This window comes from Bos taurus, chromosome 3 (genome assembly GCF_002263795.3).
Source record: "Bos taurus isolate L1 Dominette 01449 registration number 42190680 breed Hereford chromosome 3, ARS-UCD2.0, whole genome shotgun sequence".
Lineage (NCBI taxonomy): Eukaryota > Metazoa > Chordata > Mammalia > Artiodactyla > Bovidae > Bos > Bos taurus.
In genome coordinates this window covers 93506100-93522825 of record NC_037330.1, presented here as the reverse complement: position 1 = coordinate 93522825, position 16726 = coordinate 93506100, and the positions used below count along the sequence as shown (strand labels likewise).

At 40.4% G+C, this 16726-nt stretch overlaps 1 protein-coding gene across 1 annotated transcript in view; it reads left to right on the top strand.

Annotated features, from left to right (window-relative positions):
* ZYG11A (zyg-11 family member A, cell cycle regulator) overlaps positions 1-16726 on the top strand; it is a 61776-nt gene that overhangs the window by 6208 nt on the left and 38842 nt on the right. The window contains exon 2 of the mRNA NM_001205891.2: positions 10539-10704. Coding sequence (NP_001192820.1) covers positions 10539-10704 — 166 coding nt within the window. The remainder of the gene's footprint in view (positions 1-10538; positions 10705-16726) is intronic.

Sequence of the window (16726 nt, the reverse complement as noted above, 5' to 3'; positions counted from 1 at the left end):
CAGTTGGTTGATATTTTGCATCTAATTTCAGTATTTTTTGACTTTTTAAAAAAGAAAGTTATTAAGTTTATTGTTTTTTGTACCTGGCGAATTAGCTATGTAATTCAATAAATATTAAGCTATAAAACAGTTTCATAGATTCCAAGTATAGGACATTGTCCTTGTTGACCTTTTTTATTTTTAAGTTTATTTATTTATTTTCTTGCTGCATGTGGGCTTTGTCTAGTCTCTGTTGAGATTCCATATTTATTCCCTTGTTATATTCATATTCTTCTGTATATCCATGAATTATAATACCTATTTTAAAGTTCTTGTTTGCTAATTATGTTATTTCCAGATCTGTTTCTTGTTCTCTTTTTTTGGCTGCATCATGCAGCTTGTAGGATCTTAGTTCCCCATCCAGGGATTAAACCCAAACCCTCTGTAGTGAAATTGTGGAGCCCTAACCACCAGACCTCCAGGAAGTTCTCTGGATCTATTTCTTGTGACTGATTTTATTTTCTTTCCTGCTTCTTACCATTTCTTATATTTTATTGTAAGCTAAACATCATGGGTCCTAGTGTGTTTAGATTTTTGTTGTCTTTTTGAGTCAGGCCTATATTTGAGGTTTTTAAAACAGATTTTTTTTTTTTTTTTTTGGTCTGTGTTCTGCCCTTCATGAGATCTTAGTTTCTGACCAGGGATGGAACTGAGGCCCTCGGCAGTGAAAGCGCCGTGTCCTTACCACTGACCGCCAGGGATTTCTGTGAGGTTTTTTTGGCTGAGCTGGGTGAAGATCTTTAGTTGCAGCATTAACTCTTGGTTGCAGCATGTGGGATCTAGTGCCCTGCCGAGGGGTCAGACTCCCTGCATTGGAGTCCCAGTTTGAAGTCTGTCACTGGACTACCAAGAAAGTCTCTCTGAGGTTTTTAAAGCGCTATTGAAGGGACTTCTCTGGAGGTCCAGTGGTTAAAGAATGCAGGAGCACAGGTTTGATCCCTGGTCTGGGAATTAAGATACTGCATGCGCAAGCCACATGGTGTGGCCATAAATAATAACAAAACAAAAACAAAAAATGCTGTTGTAAACTTTTAAAGTTTAATTTTCTAATTGTTGGTCGTATATAAAATACAGCTTTTTGTTTGTTTTGATTTATTACCTTATACCTATTAAAACATGTTAATTAGAGTTATGTAGTAGTGTTTTGTATTTTAGAAATGATGAATCTAAACCCTCGGTTGAGATGGATTGGAAAAGGATTAAGAGTGGAAGCAGAATAATTTGGAGTTTTTTAGTATTCTTGGAAAGATATGGTAGTGACTTGACTTAGGAATTGGTAGTGGAGTTAGAAAGAAGGGGATGAACTAGAAATTTATTTGGGAGGTTTGATAGGCATACAGCAGGAAATAGATGACACAGTCAGAATAGGGCTAATTTAATGAGAGTTTTGGAGAAGGAAATGGCAACCCTCTCCAGTGTTCTTGCCTGGAGAATCCCAGGGATGGCGGAGCCTGGTGGGCTGCCATCTATGGGGTCGCATGGAGTCGGACTGAAGCGACTTAGCAGCAGCAGTGAGAGTTTAATTAAGGGATTACTTCCAAAGATAAGGGAGAGGTATGGAAAAACCACAATAATATACTACTTCATGTCTAGTGACAGTAGCTCTTGCCACCCCTAGGTGCAGAGGACCTCTCAGAAGGAATGTCTTAGTTCATTTAGGCTGGTGTGACTAAAATTCTGTAGACTGGGTGACTCATAAAAAACATAAATTTATTTCTCACAGTTCTGGAAACTAGGAAGTTCAAGATCAAGGTGCTGGAAGATTTGGTGTCTGGTGAGAGCCTGCTTCCTGGTTCATATACGTCTTTTTGCTGTGTTCTCACATGGCAGAAGGGACAAGGGAACTCTCTGAGGTCACTCTTGTATGGGCATTAATTCCATTCAGTGAAGGCTTTACCCTCATGACCTAATGACTTCCCAAGGTTCCTCCCTCCAAACATTAAATTAGAGGTTAGATTGCAGCATAAGAATTTTGGAAGAATGCAGACATTTAGTCAATAGCAAGAACAGAGGACTAATCTTAGAGGAGTGATTAGTATGCCATAGCCAGCCCAAGATACTTTAAATGAGAAAGAACAGGGGAAATTATCTGTGTGGAGTTTAACCCCCAAAACATATATCCAGTCTTAACCCTTAGAACCTGTGAATTTGACCTTTGGAGTCAGAATGTTTACAAATGTAATTAAGTTGAGGATCTTCCCCTCTTGCTTCTCTGCACCCCCACCAGGTGGCTTGTGGGACTGGGGATTGAATTTGGGCCCTTGGCAGGAAAGCACAGAGTCCTAACTACTGGACCACCAGGGAATTCCCAGGTTGAGTATCTTGGTGAGAACATCTGATCCATCCTAAAGTTTTAGGCCAGACCCTAAATCTAATGTCTGGATTTATAGTGTTTATAAGATAAAGGGATAGAATTTGAGACCTAGAGATACAGGGGAGAAGGCCATGTGAAAATTAGAGTTGTGCTGCCACAAGCTAAGGGAAACCACAGCCCCCAGAAGCTGATACCGTAAGAAATCTTCCCTAGAGCCTTCAGAGGAACAGTGGTCCTGCTCATACCTTGATTTCTGGACTTCTGTCTTCCAGAACTATGAGAGAGTAGATACCTGTTGTTTTTAGCCACCAATTTTGTGGTAATTTCTTATAGGAAATTACCTAGGAAACTAATACGTGTTCCAGTTTTTTGAGAGTTTCATGTCAGAACCAAACTAACAGCCAGAGGGTAAGGGAACCTATTCACGAGAACCTATTCATAGGATCTACACAGGTCACCTCAGCAGTAGAGGTGGAGAAGATTGAGTGGGTCTGGGGTGAGATGGGAGGTAGTTAGCAAATAGAAGATGTCTGGCACAGGTAGAACCAGTAGGATTTGCTAATGTATTGGATCTGTGTGTTTTGTGGGATGTTGATTAAAGATAAGGAAATGTCAGTAAAGATTAAGCAGCTGAATAGATGTTACGCCATTTCCTGAGTAGGGAAAGACTGGATAAATATAGTTTCCTACATGTTAAGTTTGAAGTGTTTGTCTGACATGGTTAAGTAGATACGTCAGGGAGGCAACTGGTTACCTAACACTGGATTAACGAGAGATCTGGCCTGAAGATAATACTGTAGAATTCGTTGGATTTATAGATAACATTTAGAATCATGTTATCGGTAATCAGATATTATAGAGGCAAAGTTATTAGTCATTAGTGGTCTTGATGGGAAGTCAGTCTCTAAAACATTCTACTGATTTATAAAACAAAGACAAGTAACAAAATACTGTGGTATAATTCTATGTATATAAAGTTCAAAAACATGTAGAACTAAATAATATTCAGGATAATGGTTACTTCTGGGTGAAGGGGTAAGTAGCATCAGGGAAGGGTATGTAGGGACTTCAGAAAATTGATATATTCTATTTAAGCTGTGTCATGAATACAAAAATATTTTTAAAATATATTGTTTTATATTTAAATATTTTACATATGTTCTAAACTTCATTTATATGGATTTAATCTTTACTGTATTTTAAATATGAGACTGCCATGTCCAATAATTTGGCAAATAATGTCATAAAGCCTTAAAAGGAAATATTCTGGATAAAATGCAGCAAATTCAATTACAGAGTAAAGGAAATCCCCAGCATTCCCACTCAATTCATAGAAGCTGGAAATCACCACTGTAAGCAGGCCCTGAAATAGCCAAAGATTAGAGACTAGACCTTTGCCAAAACCAGGTGGGAAGTTTGAATGGAGACTGTGAATTGTAATATACATATATAAACGTGAACTAACAAAAGCTGATTATACTTCAGGGAAATGGTAGATCTAAAAGTCTGCTTATGGAAAAGAGAAATAGGGGACCTTGTCAGTTTTGGCTTGGATTTTTGAATGAGAAAAATATCTCCTAAAAATGTGCAATCACATTTCTGTCCTCAGACTCAGGGTTTTAATTGACATTTCTTGCTTGGTTCAGGAAGTGTGTAGCTGAGAAATTATCAAAATGGTCACTGATGATGCCCCTGGGTAAGTAGCATTTAGCATAACCACCCGATGTGGCCTATCTTCTACCCAGGTTTCACAGGAGTCTAGTAAAATCTCACTAAAGATTAACTCAGAGACTTAAAGATTAGCTCATGGACTTCTATGTGGCTCAGTGGTTAAGACTCTGTACTCCCAGTCCTAGGGGTATGGATTTGATCCCTGGTTGGGGAACTAATATCCTGCGTACTGTGCCATGAGGCCTTAAAAAAAAAGAAAAGATTAGCTCACATCTTAAATTATGAAACATGAACCTCTCTGATTAAGAACCAAGAGAATCAGGGGCTGTCCTGCTGGTGTAGTGGTTGGCAGTCTGCCTGCCAGTGCAGGAGATAACAGGTTTGATCTCTGGTTTGGGAAGATCCCACATGCCATGGAGCATCTAAGCCTATACACCACAATGCTGAGCCCTGTGCTCCAGAGCCCAGGAACCACGACTACTGAAGCCTGTCTTCTAGAGCCTGTGCTCCACACCAAGAGAAGACACTACAATGAGAAGCCCATACAGTACAATGAAGACCCAGCAGAGTAAAAAACAAATAAGTAAATCTTTAAAAAAAGAATCAACAGAATTATATTCCCAGACTTCAGAAAATGGTATTAATGAAACACTATAAAGCAAGTGTGTTTAAAATTTATTAAATAAATATTGCATAGGAACCTGGAATGTTAGGTCCATGAATCAAGGCAAATTGGAAGTGGTCAAGCAGGAGATGACAAGAGTGAACGTCGACATTCTAGGAATCAGTGAACTAGATGGACTGGAATGGGTGAATTTACTCAGATGACCATTATATCTATTACTGTAGGCAGGAATCCCTTAGAAGAAATGGAGTAGCCATCATAATCAACAAAAGAGTCCAAAAGGCAGTACTAGGATGCAATCTCAAAAATGACAGAATGATCTCTCTTCGTTTCCAAGGCAAACCATTCAATATCACAGTAATCCAAATCTATGCCCCAACCAGTAATGCTGAAGAAGCTGAAGTTGAACCGGTCTATGAAGACCTGCAAGACCTTCTAGAATGAACACCCCCAAAAAATGTCCTTTTCATTATAGGGGACTGGAATGCAAAAGGAGGAATTCAGGAAACACCTGGAGTAACAGGCAAATTTGGCCTTGGAGTACAGAATGAAGCAGAGCAAAGGCCAATAGAGTTCTGCCAAGAGAACGCACTGGTCATAGCAAACACCCTCTTCCAACAACACAAGAGAAGACTCTACACATGGACATCACCAGATGGTCGACACCAAAATCAGATTGATTATATTCTTTGCAGCCAGATGGAGAAGCGCTATATAGCAGCAAAAACAAGATTGGGAGCTGACTGTGGCTCAGATCATGAACTCCTTATTACCAAATTCAGACTGAAATTGAAAAAGTAGGGAAAACCACTAGACCATTCAGGTATGACCTAAATCAAATCCCTTATGATTATACAGTGGAAGTGAAAAATAGATTTAAGGGACTAGATCTGATAGAGTGCCTGATGAACTATGGATGGAGGTTCGTGACATTGTATAGAAGACAGAAGTCAAGACCATCCCCAAGAAAAAGAAATGCAAAAAAGCAAAATGGCTGTCTGAGGAGGCCTTACAAATAGCTGTGACAAGAAGAGAAGTGAAAAGCAAAGGAGAAAAGGAAAGATATAAGCATCTGAATGCAGAGTTCCAAAGAATAGCAAGGAGAGATGAGAAAGCCTTCCTCAGCGATCAATTCAAAGAAATAGAGGAAAACAACAGAATGGGAAAGACTAGAGATCTCTTCAAGAAACTTAGAGATACCAAGGGAACATTTCATGCATAGATGGCCTCGATAAAGGACAGAAATGGTATGGACCTAACAGAAGCAGAAGATATTAAGAAGAGGTGGCAAGAATACGCAGAACTGTACAAAAAAAGTCTTCACGACCCAGATAATAACGATGGTGTGATCACTCACCTAGAGCCAGACATCCTGGAATGTGAAGTCAAGTGGGCCTTAGAAAGCATCACTATGGACAAAGCTAGTGGAGGTGATGGAATTCCAGTTGACCTATTTCAAATCCTGAAAGACAATGCTGTGAAAGTGCTGCACTCAACATGCCAGCACATTTGGAAAACTCACAGTGGCCGCAGGACTGGAAAAGGTCAGTTTTCATTCCAATCCCAAAGAAAGGCAATGCCAAAGAATGCTCAAACTACCGCACAATTGCACTCATCTCACACGCTAGTAAAGTAATGCTCAAAATTCTCCCAAGCCAGGCTTCAGCAATACGTGAGCCGTGAACTTCCAGATGTTCAAGCTGGTTTTAGAAAAGTCAGAGGAACCAGAGATCAAATTGCCAACATCCGCTGGATCATCGAGAAAGCAAGAGAGTTCCAGAAAAACATCTATTTCTGCTTTATTGACTATGCCAGAGTCTTTGACTGTGTGGATCACATAAAGTGTGGAAAGTTTTGAAAGAGATGGGCATACCAGACCACCGGACCTGCCTCTTGAGAAACCTGTATGCAGGTCAGGAAGCAACAGTTAGAACTGGACATGGAACAACAGACTGGTTCCAAATAGGAAAAGGAGTACGTCAAGGCTGTATATTGTCACCCTGCATAATTAAGTTATATGCAGAGTACATTATGAGAAATGCTGGGCTGGAAGAAGCACAAGCTGGAATCAAGATTGCTGGGAGAAATATCAGTCACCTCAGATATGCAGATGACACCACCCTTATGGCAGAAATTGAGGAAGAACTAAAGAGCCTCTTGATGAAAGTGAAAGAGAAGAGTGAAAAAGTTGGCTTAAAGCTCAACATTCAAAAAAATAATATCATGGCATCTGGTCCCATCACTTCATGGCAAATAGATGGGGAAACAGTGGAAACAGTGGCTGACTTTATTTTTCTGGCTTCCAAAATCACTGCAGATGGTGACTGCAGCCATGAAATTAAAAGACGCTTACTCCTTGGAAGGAAAGTTATGATCAACCTAGACAGCATATTAAAAAGCAGAGACATTAGTTTGTCAACAAAGGTCCGTGTAGTCAAGGCTATGGTTTTTCCAGTGATCATGTATGGATGTGAGAGTTGGACTATAAAGAAAGCTGAGCACTGAAGAATTGATGCTTTTGAACTGTGGTGTTGGAGAAGACTCTTGAGAGTCCCTTGGACAGCAAGGAGATCCAACCAGTCCATCCTGAGGGAGATCAGTCCTGGGTGTTCATCGGAAGAACTGATGTTGAAGCTGAAACTCCAATACTTTGGCCACCTGATGCAGAAAGCTGACTCATTTGAAAAGACCCTGATTCTGGGAAAGATTGAGGGCAGGAGAAGGGGACGAGAGAGGATGGGATGGTTGGATGGCATCACCGACTCAATGGACATGGGTTTGGGTGGATTCCGGGAGTTGGTGATGGACAGGGTGGCCTGGCGTGCTGCAATTCGTGGGGTCGCAGAGTCGGACATGACTGAGCGACTGAACTGAACTGAAACAAATGATGAAATAAAAAAATGAAAAAAGAGCAATATATAATCAGACTATGAAGAACTAAATGTGACAGAGTAAAGAAATAGTGACCTGGAAGGTAGATCTGTAGAAATTACCCATGGGAAGCATAATTTCCATTTTCACATGGGCATATGAACCAATTCTGGGTTTTGAGACACAAGTAAAAGTCTGCTAAGACTGTTTCAGGGAATTTTTTTGCTTCCCTGAAATTGATGCTTTTTTCTGCATGAATTCCGACGTGGCCAGGGTTTGAAGCAGTTTAAACTCTCATAAGGTCTTTTGGGAATGCAAAATAATAGAGCCACATTACAAGAACAGGTGAGTACTGTCTTATGTAAAGTTAAATTCACACTTGTAGCAAGTGTGGAATTCCAGGGACACAGAAATCCCATTTTTAGGTGACTACCCATGAAAAATGAAAACTGTGTTCCCACAAAAGTTTATGTGGGAAGCCCCACCAGGGACTTCCCTGGTGGTCTACTGGTTGGGAATTCAACAGCCAGTGCAAGGGACACAGGTTCGATTCCTGGAATCATCTGGAAAGACTGTACATGCCACAGAACAACTAAGCTCAGCTAAGCTCTAGAGCCTGCAAGCCACAACTACTGAGCCCATATGCTGCAACTGGAGAAAGCCTGAGCACAACAAAGAACCAGCCCAACCAAAAATAAATTAAAAAAATTTTATGTGAGTTGTTACAGCTTTCTTCAAATTTGTCTAAAGTGCAAATAATCCAAATGCTCTTCAGTTGGTAAAGAAAGAAATTCTAGTATATTCATTACAGTGGAATGCTTCTCAGCAATAAAAAGGAACAAACTACAGAAGCATGCAACACCACCAAGAACCTGTGTTAAAATGCATTATGCAAAATGAAAGAAGTCAGATTTGAAAGGCCTAATTACTTAATGATTCTGTTTATATGACATTTTGGGGAAGGCAGGACACTGGAGACAGAACAAAGATGAGTAGTTGCTTGGGATTGTTAAGAGGGATTGTCTGCAAAGGGACACTGGAGAATTTCTGTGTTATGGAACTGTTCTATATCTTTATTATGGTGGTCGTACACAACTGTATGGATTCATCAAAACTCACTGAACTAACTGTATACCAAAATAATTTTTTTTGCTATGTATAAATTATACTACAATTAAAAGAAAAACAATGAATAAGAAAATAGTACAGTATTCAGAGTAAGTCAGAGTAAACTTACTGGAGAAATTTGGTTGTGAAGAAGAGTAACTGAAGAGAATGTGGGAGTCAACAGAAGGTTTTTGTTTTTAAAGCAAATAATGGAGCATAAACTGCATGCTGTTGCTGCTGCTAAGTCGCTTCAGTCGTGTCCGACTCTGTGCGACCCCGTAGACGGCAGCCCACCATGCTCCACCGCCCCTGGGATTCTCCAGGCAAGAACACTGGAGTGGGTTGCCATTTCCTTCTGCAATGCGTGAAAGTGAAAAGTGAAAGTGAAGTCGCTCAGTCGTGTCCGACCCTTAGCGACCCCATGGACTGCAGCCCACCAGGCTCCTCCATCCATGGGATTCTCCAGGCAAGAGTACTGGAGTGCGGTGCCATCACCTTCTCCAGTAAACTGTGTAAGAATGATCTATTTTATGGGAATTCCCTGGTGGTCTGTTGGTTAGCACTCTGTGCTTTCCTGCAGGGCACAGCCGGGAAAAAGAAGAATGATCCATTTGAGAAGGATAGTTTGAAGATGTAAATAAATGAAGAAACAACAGGAGGAGCCAAGACAGGAAGGATGAAATCCAGCCAGCACATGTGGAAGTGTTGGTCTTTGCAAGGATGTACGTGTTTTCCATAGAAGAGGAGACCAAGGAAAAGATGCTTGCAGTTTTGAGCTAAATTTGATGGGGAGGTGGCTTCATTTTTTTCACTGAAGTGGATCAGATTCTGATACCAGTGTGAAATGGGTTTGAGGAACAAGTAGAAGGCATGAAATAATTATTGCTTGATAGTGGGAGAGTGCCCTGTCTAAGGAGACTTTGAATGATTTCCAGCTATTAGGGCTCATTTGAAGTTAATGTGCATGAATTTTCCATGACATAATATGTTGTGTGAATCTTCCCCTCTTCATAGATGATTAGCTGCTGGGTGTTGCCATAAAGAAAGGTGAATAGCGAAGTTCTTCCAGGAGAATATCTGAAGAGCATGATGGAGGAGAGAAAACAGGGAGTTGAGGATATTTATGAAGGTGGCGTGCTGCGATTCATGGGGTCGCAAAGAGTCGGACACGACTGAGCGACTGATCTGATCTGATCTGATCTGAATCTATACTTTGGACTATGGAGGGAATTTATTCAGTAAAAAGTGGTGTGGAGGTCATTGAATGTATTGCATGTTGAAAATTTGACAAAGATGGCAATCCCTGGCTTATCGCTCTCTCTTTATGTCTGAATGCCATACCTTTCAAATGTTTGTTGAATGAACAAATGTCAGTCTCTTAGCGAAGATGTCTTATATCTCTCAGTTTGTATTCTACAGCCTCCTGATTATAACAGTCTTTTATAGTGTGAACACTTTTGAGGGTGGGAATGGGCAGACCTTCTTATCCTCTGGCATGTGTTAATCACTGAATAAATGTTTGCTGAATAAATGACTGTGTGATTTCTGCTTGTTTAGTTCCTTGTGTTGTATTGAAATTGTCAGATTTATTGGATGTATTCTCTACTTAACTGTTTGGTCCAAAAGGATTAGAGCTGTATCTTACTCATCCCTGTATTCTCAGGGGCTGGCACAGAACAGGAGATAAGTGAAGGATTGAGAGAACTTAATTTTTTTTAAAGATACAACAGAAGCTACAACAGGTAAAAATCTTCCACATGGTTGATGATTGGAATAAGGTGGTTTCATTACATATAAATCATTACAGTTAGAAGAACGTATCTTAAGATATTCTCATGTATAACATGACCACTTTTATGTTGAATTTTTGTAGATGTAACAAGTTTGTTTGTTTGGGGGTTTGTTTGCTAGGAGGATGCATCTCCCTACTCTTTGGTCAACATATGCCTGAACGTCCTGATTGCTAACCTGGAGAAATTGTGTTCTGAAAGATCTGATGGAACACTCTGTCTTCCGGAGCATTGGTGTTTTCCTCAGGAATTAGCTGACCGATTCGTTTGGTTGATGACTCGGCAAGGTAACGATAAGACTGCTTTTTTGTGTACATTTATAGCACTTTACTATTTGAAAAGCACTTTTGCATATAATTCTGTTTTGTTCCTCTCAACAACCTGCTAAGAAATGCAGAAGTTTGTGTGGAGGTTGATTTTCAGAATCTTTCTGGGATCCTTTAATGAAAATTATCTTCCTTCTAGGTTTGCCCTGCTATTGCTATAGTCTCATCTCCCATTCTTTTGATTGTGAATATGAACCTTTAAAAATTTTTTCCTTTGCTTCTTTTTGTAGTAGGGCTTTCAAAGGGCTTTGTTTGTTATGTTAGTGTTTTCTTAATGAAAAATTTTGGAGAGTAACCCATGATTGAGATAAAATTCACATAGTGTATAATTCATCCATTTAAAGTATATAGTTGAGTTATTTTTTTTAGCATATTCACAGATTTGTGCAGCCATCATCCCAGGCAGTTTTCATCACCTCAAAAACAAAACAAAACAAAAAACATGTTATTCATCCCCCTATAATTCTTAGCAGTCACCAATCTACTTTCTACCTCTATGGATTTGCCTTTTTTGAACATTTAGTGTAAATGGAATCACTTAATATGTGACCTATTGTGTCTTCGGAGAAGGCAATGGTACCCCACTCCAGTACTCTTGCCTGGAAAATCCCATGGATGGAGGAGCCTGGAAGGCTGAAGTCCACGGGGTCGCTAAGTGTCGGACACGACTGAGCGACTTCACTTTCACTTTTCACTTCCATGCATTGGAGAAGGAAATGGCAACCCACTCCAGTGTTCTTGCCTGGAGAATCCCAGGGACGGGGGAGCCTGGTGGGCTGCCATCTATGGGGTCACACAGAGGTGGACACGACTGACGCGACTTAGCAACAGCAGCAGCATTGTGTCTTGCTTCTTTCATTTAGCATAATATTGTCAAGGTTCATCCATTTTGTAATATCAACTACTACTGAATTTTTATGGCTGTGTAATATTCCATTATATCCATATACTACCATTTATTCGTTTCTCAGTTGATGAACATTAGGTTGTTTTTAAGATTTTTTTTTAAATGTGGACCATTTTTAAGTCTTTATTGAATTTGTTACAATATTGCTTCTGTTTTATGTTTTGCTTTTTTGACCACAAAATGTGTGGGATTGTAGCTCCCAGACCAGGGACTGAACCCTCACCCTCTGCACCGGAAGGCAAAATCTTAAGTCCTAGACTGCAGGGAAGTCCCTGTGTTGTTTTTATTACACATTTTGGCTATTATGAATAATGCTTCTATAAACATTAGTGTACACATTTGTGTGTGTGGATATATGCTTTTATATCTTAGAGTTTATACCCAGGAGTGGAATTGCTGGGTTAAGTGGTAGCTTTGTGTTTAACTTTTTGAAGAACTTCAAATTCTTTCCCAAAGTAGCTGTACCATTTTATGTTCCCACCAGCAGTTGGAACAGAAGAGTTCCAATTTCTCCACATTCTTACCAAAACTTGTTATCTAATGACTTTGATGATAGCCATTCTGGTGGATGTGAAATGGTATCTATTGTGATTTTTATGTGCATTTCCCTAATAGCTAATTGGCTTCCCTGGTGGCTCAGACAGTAAAGAATCTGCTTTCAATGCAGGAGACCTGGGTTTGGTCCCTGGGTTGGGAAGATCCCTTGGAGAAGGGAATGGCTACCCACTCCAGTATTCTTGCTGAAAACTTCCATAGACAAGAGGAGCCTGGCAGGCTATAGTTCATGGAGTCACAAAGAGTGAGATGTGACTGAGCACGATATAAAATATAAATATAAAAAATACACATATACCTCCTTTATCTATTCATCTGTTATTGGTATGTATGTTCCTGTTGCCGTTTTAAAAATTGTTTTTATAGGTCTTTTTCTTCTCTTGTGTTTTCCGCCTAGAGAATCTCCTTTAACATTTGTTGTATAGATGGTATCCATTCATCTGTTGCTGGACCCTTACGTTGCTTCCATTTCTTGGCAGTTGTAAATAATGCTCCTGTGAACATTAGGATGTATATATATTTTCAGATCAGTGTTTTGTTTTTTTCATGGATTATATACCCAGGAGTGGAATTGCTGGTCATATGATAGTTGAGTTTTTTTAAGAAAACTCCACAGTGTTTTCCACAGTAGCTGCACCAGTTTTTACATTCCCACCGACAGTATATGAGGGTTTCCTTTTCTCCACCTCCTCACCAGCATTTGTTCTTTGAGTTCTGTCTGATGACAGCAGTTCTGACGGGTGTGAGGTGATCCCTCATTCTGGTTTTGATTTGGACTTCCCTGGTGATTAGTGATGTAACACATAAATCTTTTCATGTGCCTATTGGGCATATGCATGTCTTTGGAGAAATGTCTGTTTAGATCTTCTTTCCATTTCTAAATAGAATTGTTTGTTTTCTTGATATTAAGTTATATGAGTTGTTTATGTATGCATTGTAGATGTTTTAGGTTGGTGAAAAAGTAATGGCAATTCTTCAGACTGTGAATTTTAATTTTAAATCATTATCAGTTCAGTTCAGTTCAGTCGCTCAGTCATGTCCGATTCTTTGTGACCCCATGAATCACAGCACGCCAGGCCTCCCCGTTATCACCAACTCCAGAGTTCACTCAGACTCAGCGTCTATCGAGTCAGTGATGCCATCCAGCTATCTCATCCTCTGTCGTCCCCTTCTCCTCCTGCCCCCAATCCCTCCCAGCATCAGAGTCTTTTCCAATGAGTCAACTCTTCACATGAGGTGGCCAAAGTACTGGAGTTTCAGCTTTAGCATCATTCCTTCCAAAGAAATCCCAGGGCTGATTTCCTTCAGAATGGACTGGTTGGATCTCTTTGCAGTCCAAGACTCTCAAGAGTCTTCTCCAACACCACAGTTCAAAAGCATCAGTTCTTTGGCGCTCAGCTTTCTTCACAGTCTAACTCTCACATCCGTACATGACCACTGGAAAAACCATAGCCTTGACTACACGGACCTTTATTGGCAAAGTAGTGTCTCTGCTTTTGAATATGCTATCTAGGTTGGTCATAACTTTCCTTCCAAGGAGTAAACGTCTTTTAATTTCATGGCTGCAGTCACCATCTGCAGTGATTTTTGAGCCCCCCAAAATAAAGTCTGACACTGTTTCCACTGTTTCCCCATCTATTTCCCATGAAGTGATGGGACCAGATGCCATGATCTTTGTTTTCTGAATGTTGAGCTTTAGGCCAACTTTTTCACTCTCCTCCTTCACCTTCCTCAAGAGGCTTTTTAGTTCCTCTTCACTTTCTGCCATAAGGGTGGTGTCATCTGCATATCTGAGGTTATTGATATTTCTCCCGGCAGACTTGATTCCAGCTTGTGCTTCTTCCAGCCCAGCATTTCTCATGATGTACTCTGCATATAAGTTGAATAAGCAGGGTGACAATATACAACCTTGATGTACTCCTTTTCCTATTTGGAACCAGTCTATTGTTCCATGTCCAGTTCTAACTGTTGCTTCCTGACCTGCATACAGATTTCTCAAGAGGCAGGTCAGGTGGTCTGGTATTCCCATCTCTTTCAGAATTTTCAACAGTTTATGTGATTCACACAGTCAAAGGCTTTGGCATAGTCAATAAAGCAGAAATAGATGTTTTTCTGGAACTCTTTTGCTTTTTCCATGATCCAGAGGATGTTGGCAATTTGATCGCTGGTTCCTCTGACTTTTCTAAAACCAGCTTGAACATCTGGAAGTTCACAGTTCATGTATTGCTGAAGCCTGGCTTGGGAGAATTTTAAGCATTACTTTACTAGCGTGTGAGATGAGTGCAATTGTGCGGTAGTTTGAACATTCTTTGGCATTGCCTTTCTTTGGGATTGGAATGAAAACTGACCTTTTCCAGTCCTGTGGCCACTGCTGAGTTTTCCAAATGTGCTGGCATATTGAGTGCAGCACTTTCACAGCATTGTCTTTCAGGATTTGAAATAGCTCAACTGGAATTCTATCACCTCCACTAGCTTTGTTCATAGTGATGCTTTCTAAGGCCCACTTGACTTCACATTCCAGGATGTCTGGCTCTAGGTGAGTGATCACACCATCGTGATTATCTGGGTCATGAAGATCTTTTTTGTAGAGTTCTTCTGTGTATTCTTGCCACCTCTTCTTAATATCTTCTGCTTCTGTTAGGTCCATACCATTTCTGTCCTTTATCGAGCCCATCTTTGCATGAAATGTTCCTTTGGTATCTCTAAGTTTCTTGAAGAGATCGCTAGTGTTTCCCATTCTATTGTTTTCCTCTGTTTCTTTGCATTGATCACTGAGGAAGGCTTTCTTATCTCTTCTTGCTATTCTTTGGAACTCTGCATTCAGATGCTTATATCTTTCCTTTTCTCCTTTGCTTTTTGCTTCCCTTCTTTTCACAGCTATTTGTAAGGCCTCCCCAGACAGCCATTTTGCTTTTTTGCATTTCTTGTCCATGGGGATGGTCTTGATCCCTGTCTCCTGTACAATGTCACGAACCTCCGTCCATAGTTCATCAGGCACTCTGTCTATCAGATCTAGTCCCTTAAATCTATTTCTCACTTCCACTGTATAATCATAAGGGATTTGATTTAGGTCATACCTGAATGGTCTAGTGGTTTTCCCTACTTTCTTCAATTTCAGTCTGAATTTGGTAATAAGGAGTTCATGATCTGAGCCACAGTCAGCTCCTGGTCTTGTTTTTGTTGACTGTGTAGAGCTTCTCCATCTTTGGCTACAAAGAATATAATCAGTCTGATTTCAGTGTTGACCATCTGGTGATGTCCATGTGTAGAGTCTTCTCTTGTGTTGTTGGAAGAGGGTGTTTGCTTTGACCAGTGCATTTTCTTGGCAAAACTCTATTAGTCTTGCCCTGCTTCATTCTGTATTCCAAGGCCAAATTTGCCTGTTACTCCAGGTGTTTCTTGACTTCCTACTTTTGCATTCCAGTCCCCTATAATGAAAAGGACATCTTTTTTGGCTGTTAGTTCTAAAAGGTCTTGTAGGTGTTCGTAGAACCGTTCAACTTCAGCTTCTTTAGTGTTACTGATTGGGGCATAGACTTAGATTACTGTGATATTGAATGCTTTGCCTTGGAAACGAACAGAAATCATTCTCTCGTTTTTGAGATTGCATCCAACTGCTGCATTTCGGACTCTTTTGACCATGATGGCTACTCCATTTCTTCTGAGGGATTCCTGCCCGCAGTAGTAGATATAATGGTCATCTGAGTTAAATTCACGCATTCCAGTCCATTTTAGTTCGCTGATTCCTAGAATGTTGACTTTCACTCTTGCCATCTCTTTTTTGACCACTTCCAATTTGCCTTGATTCATGGACCTGACATTCCAGGTTCCTATGCAATATTCCTCTTTACAGCATTGGACCTTTCTTCTATCATCAGTCGCATCCACAACTGGGTATTGTTTTTGCCTGGCTCCATCCCTTCATTCTTTCTGGAGTTATTTCTCCACTGATCTCCAGTAGCATATTGGGCAGTTACTGAGCTGGGGAGTTCCTCTTTCAGTATCCTATCATTTTGCCTTTTCATACTGTTCATGGGGTTCTCAAGGCAAGAATACTGAAGTAGTTTGCCATTCCCTTCTCCAGTGGACCACATTCTGTCAGACCTCTCCACCATAACCCACCTGTCTTGGGTGGCCCCACGGGCATGGCTTAGTTTCATTGAGTTAGACAAGGCTGTGGTCCTAGTGTGATTAGATTGACTAGTTTTTTGTGAGTATCGTTTCAGTATGTCTGCCCTCTGATGCCCTCTTGCAACACCTACCATCTTACTTTGGTTTCTCTTACCTTGGACGTGGGGTATCTCTTCACGGCTGATCCAGCAAAGTGCAGCCGCTGTTCCTTACCTTGAACAAGGGGTATCTCCTCACCGCCGCTCCTTCAGGCTCAAACACATCTTTATTAATCAAAAAAGGAACCATTACAATCAACGTTTTTCCAATGAGAAGTAAGTTTTTTTATTCCTGTAGAATAAAAATCTGTATTTTGGGATTCAGTGAACTCTTGGAAGGCATTTTCTGCCT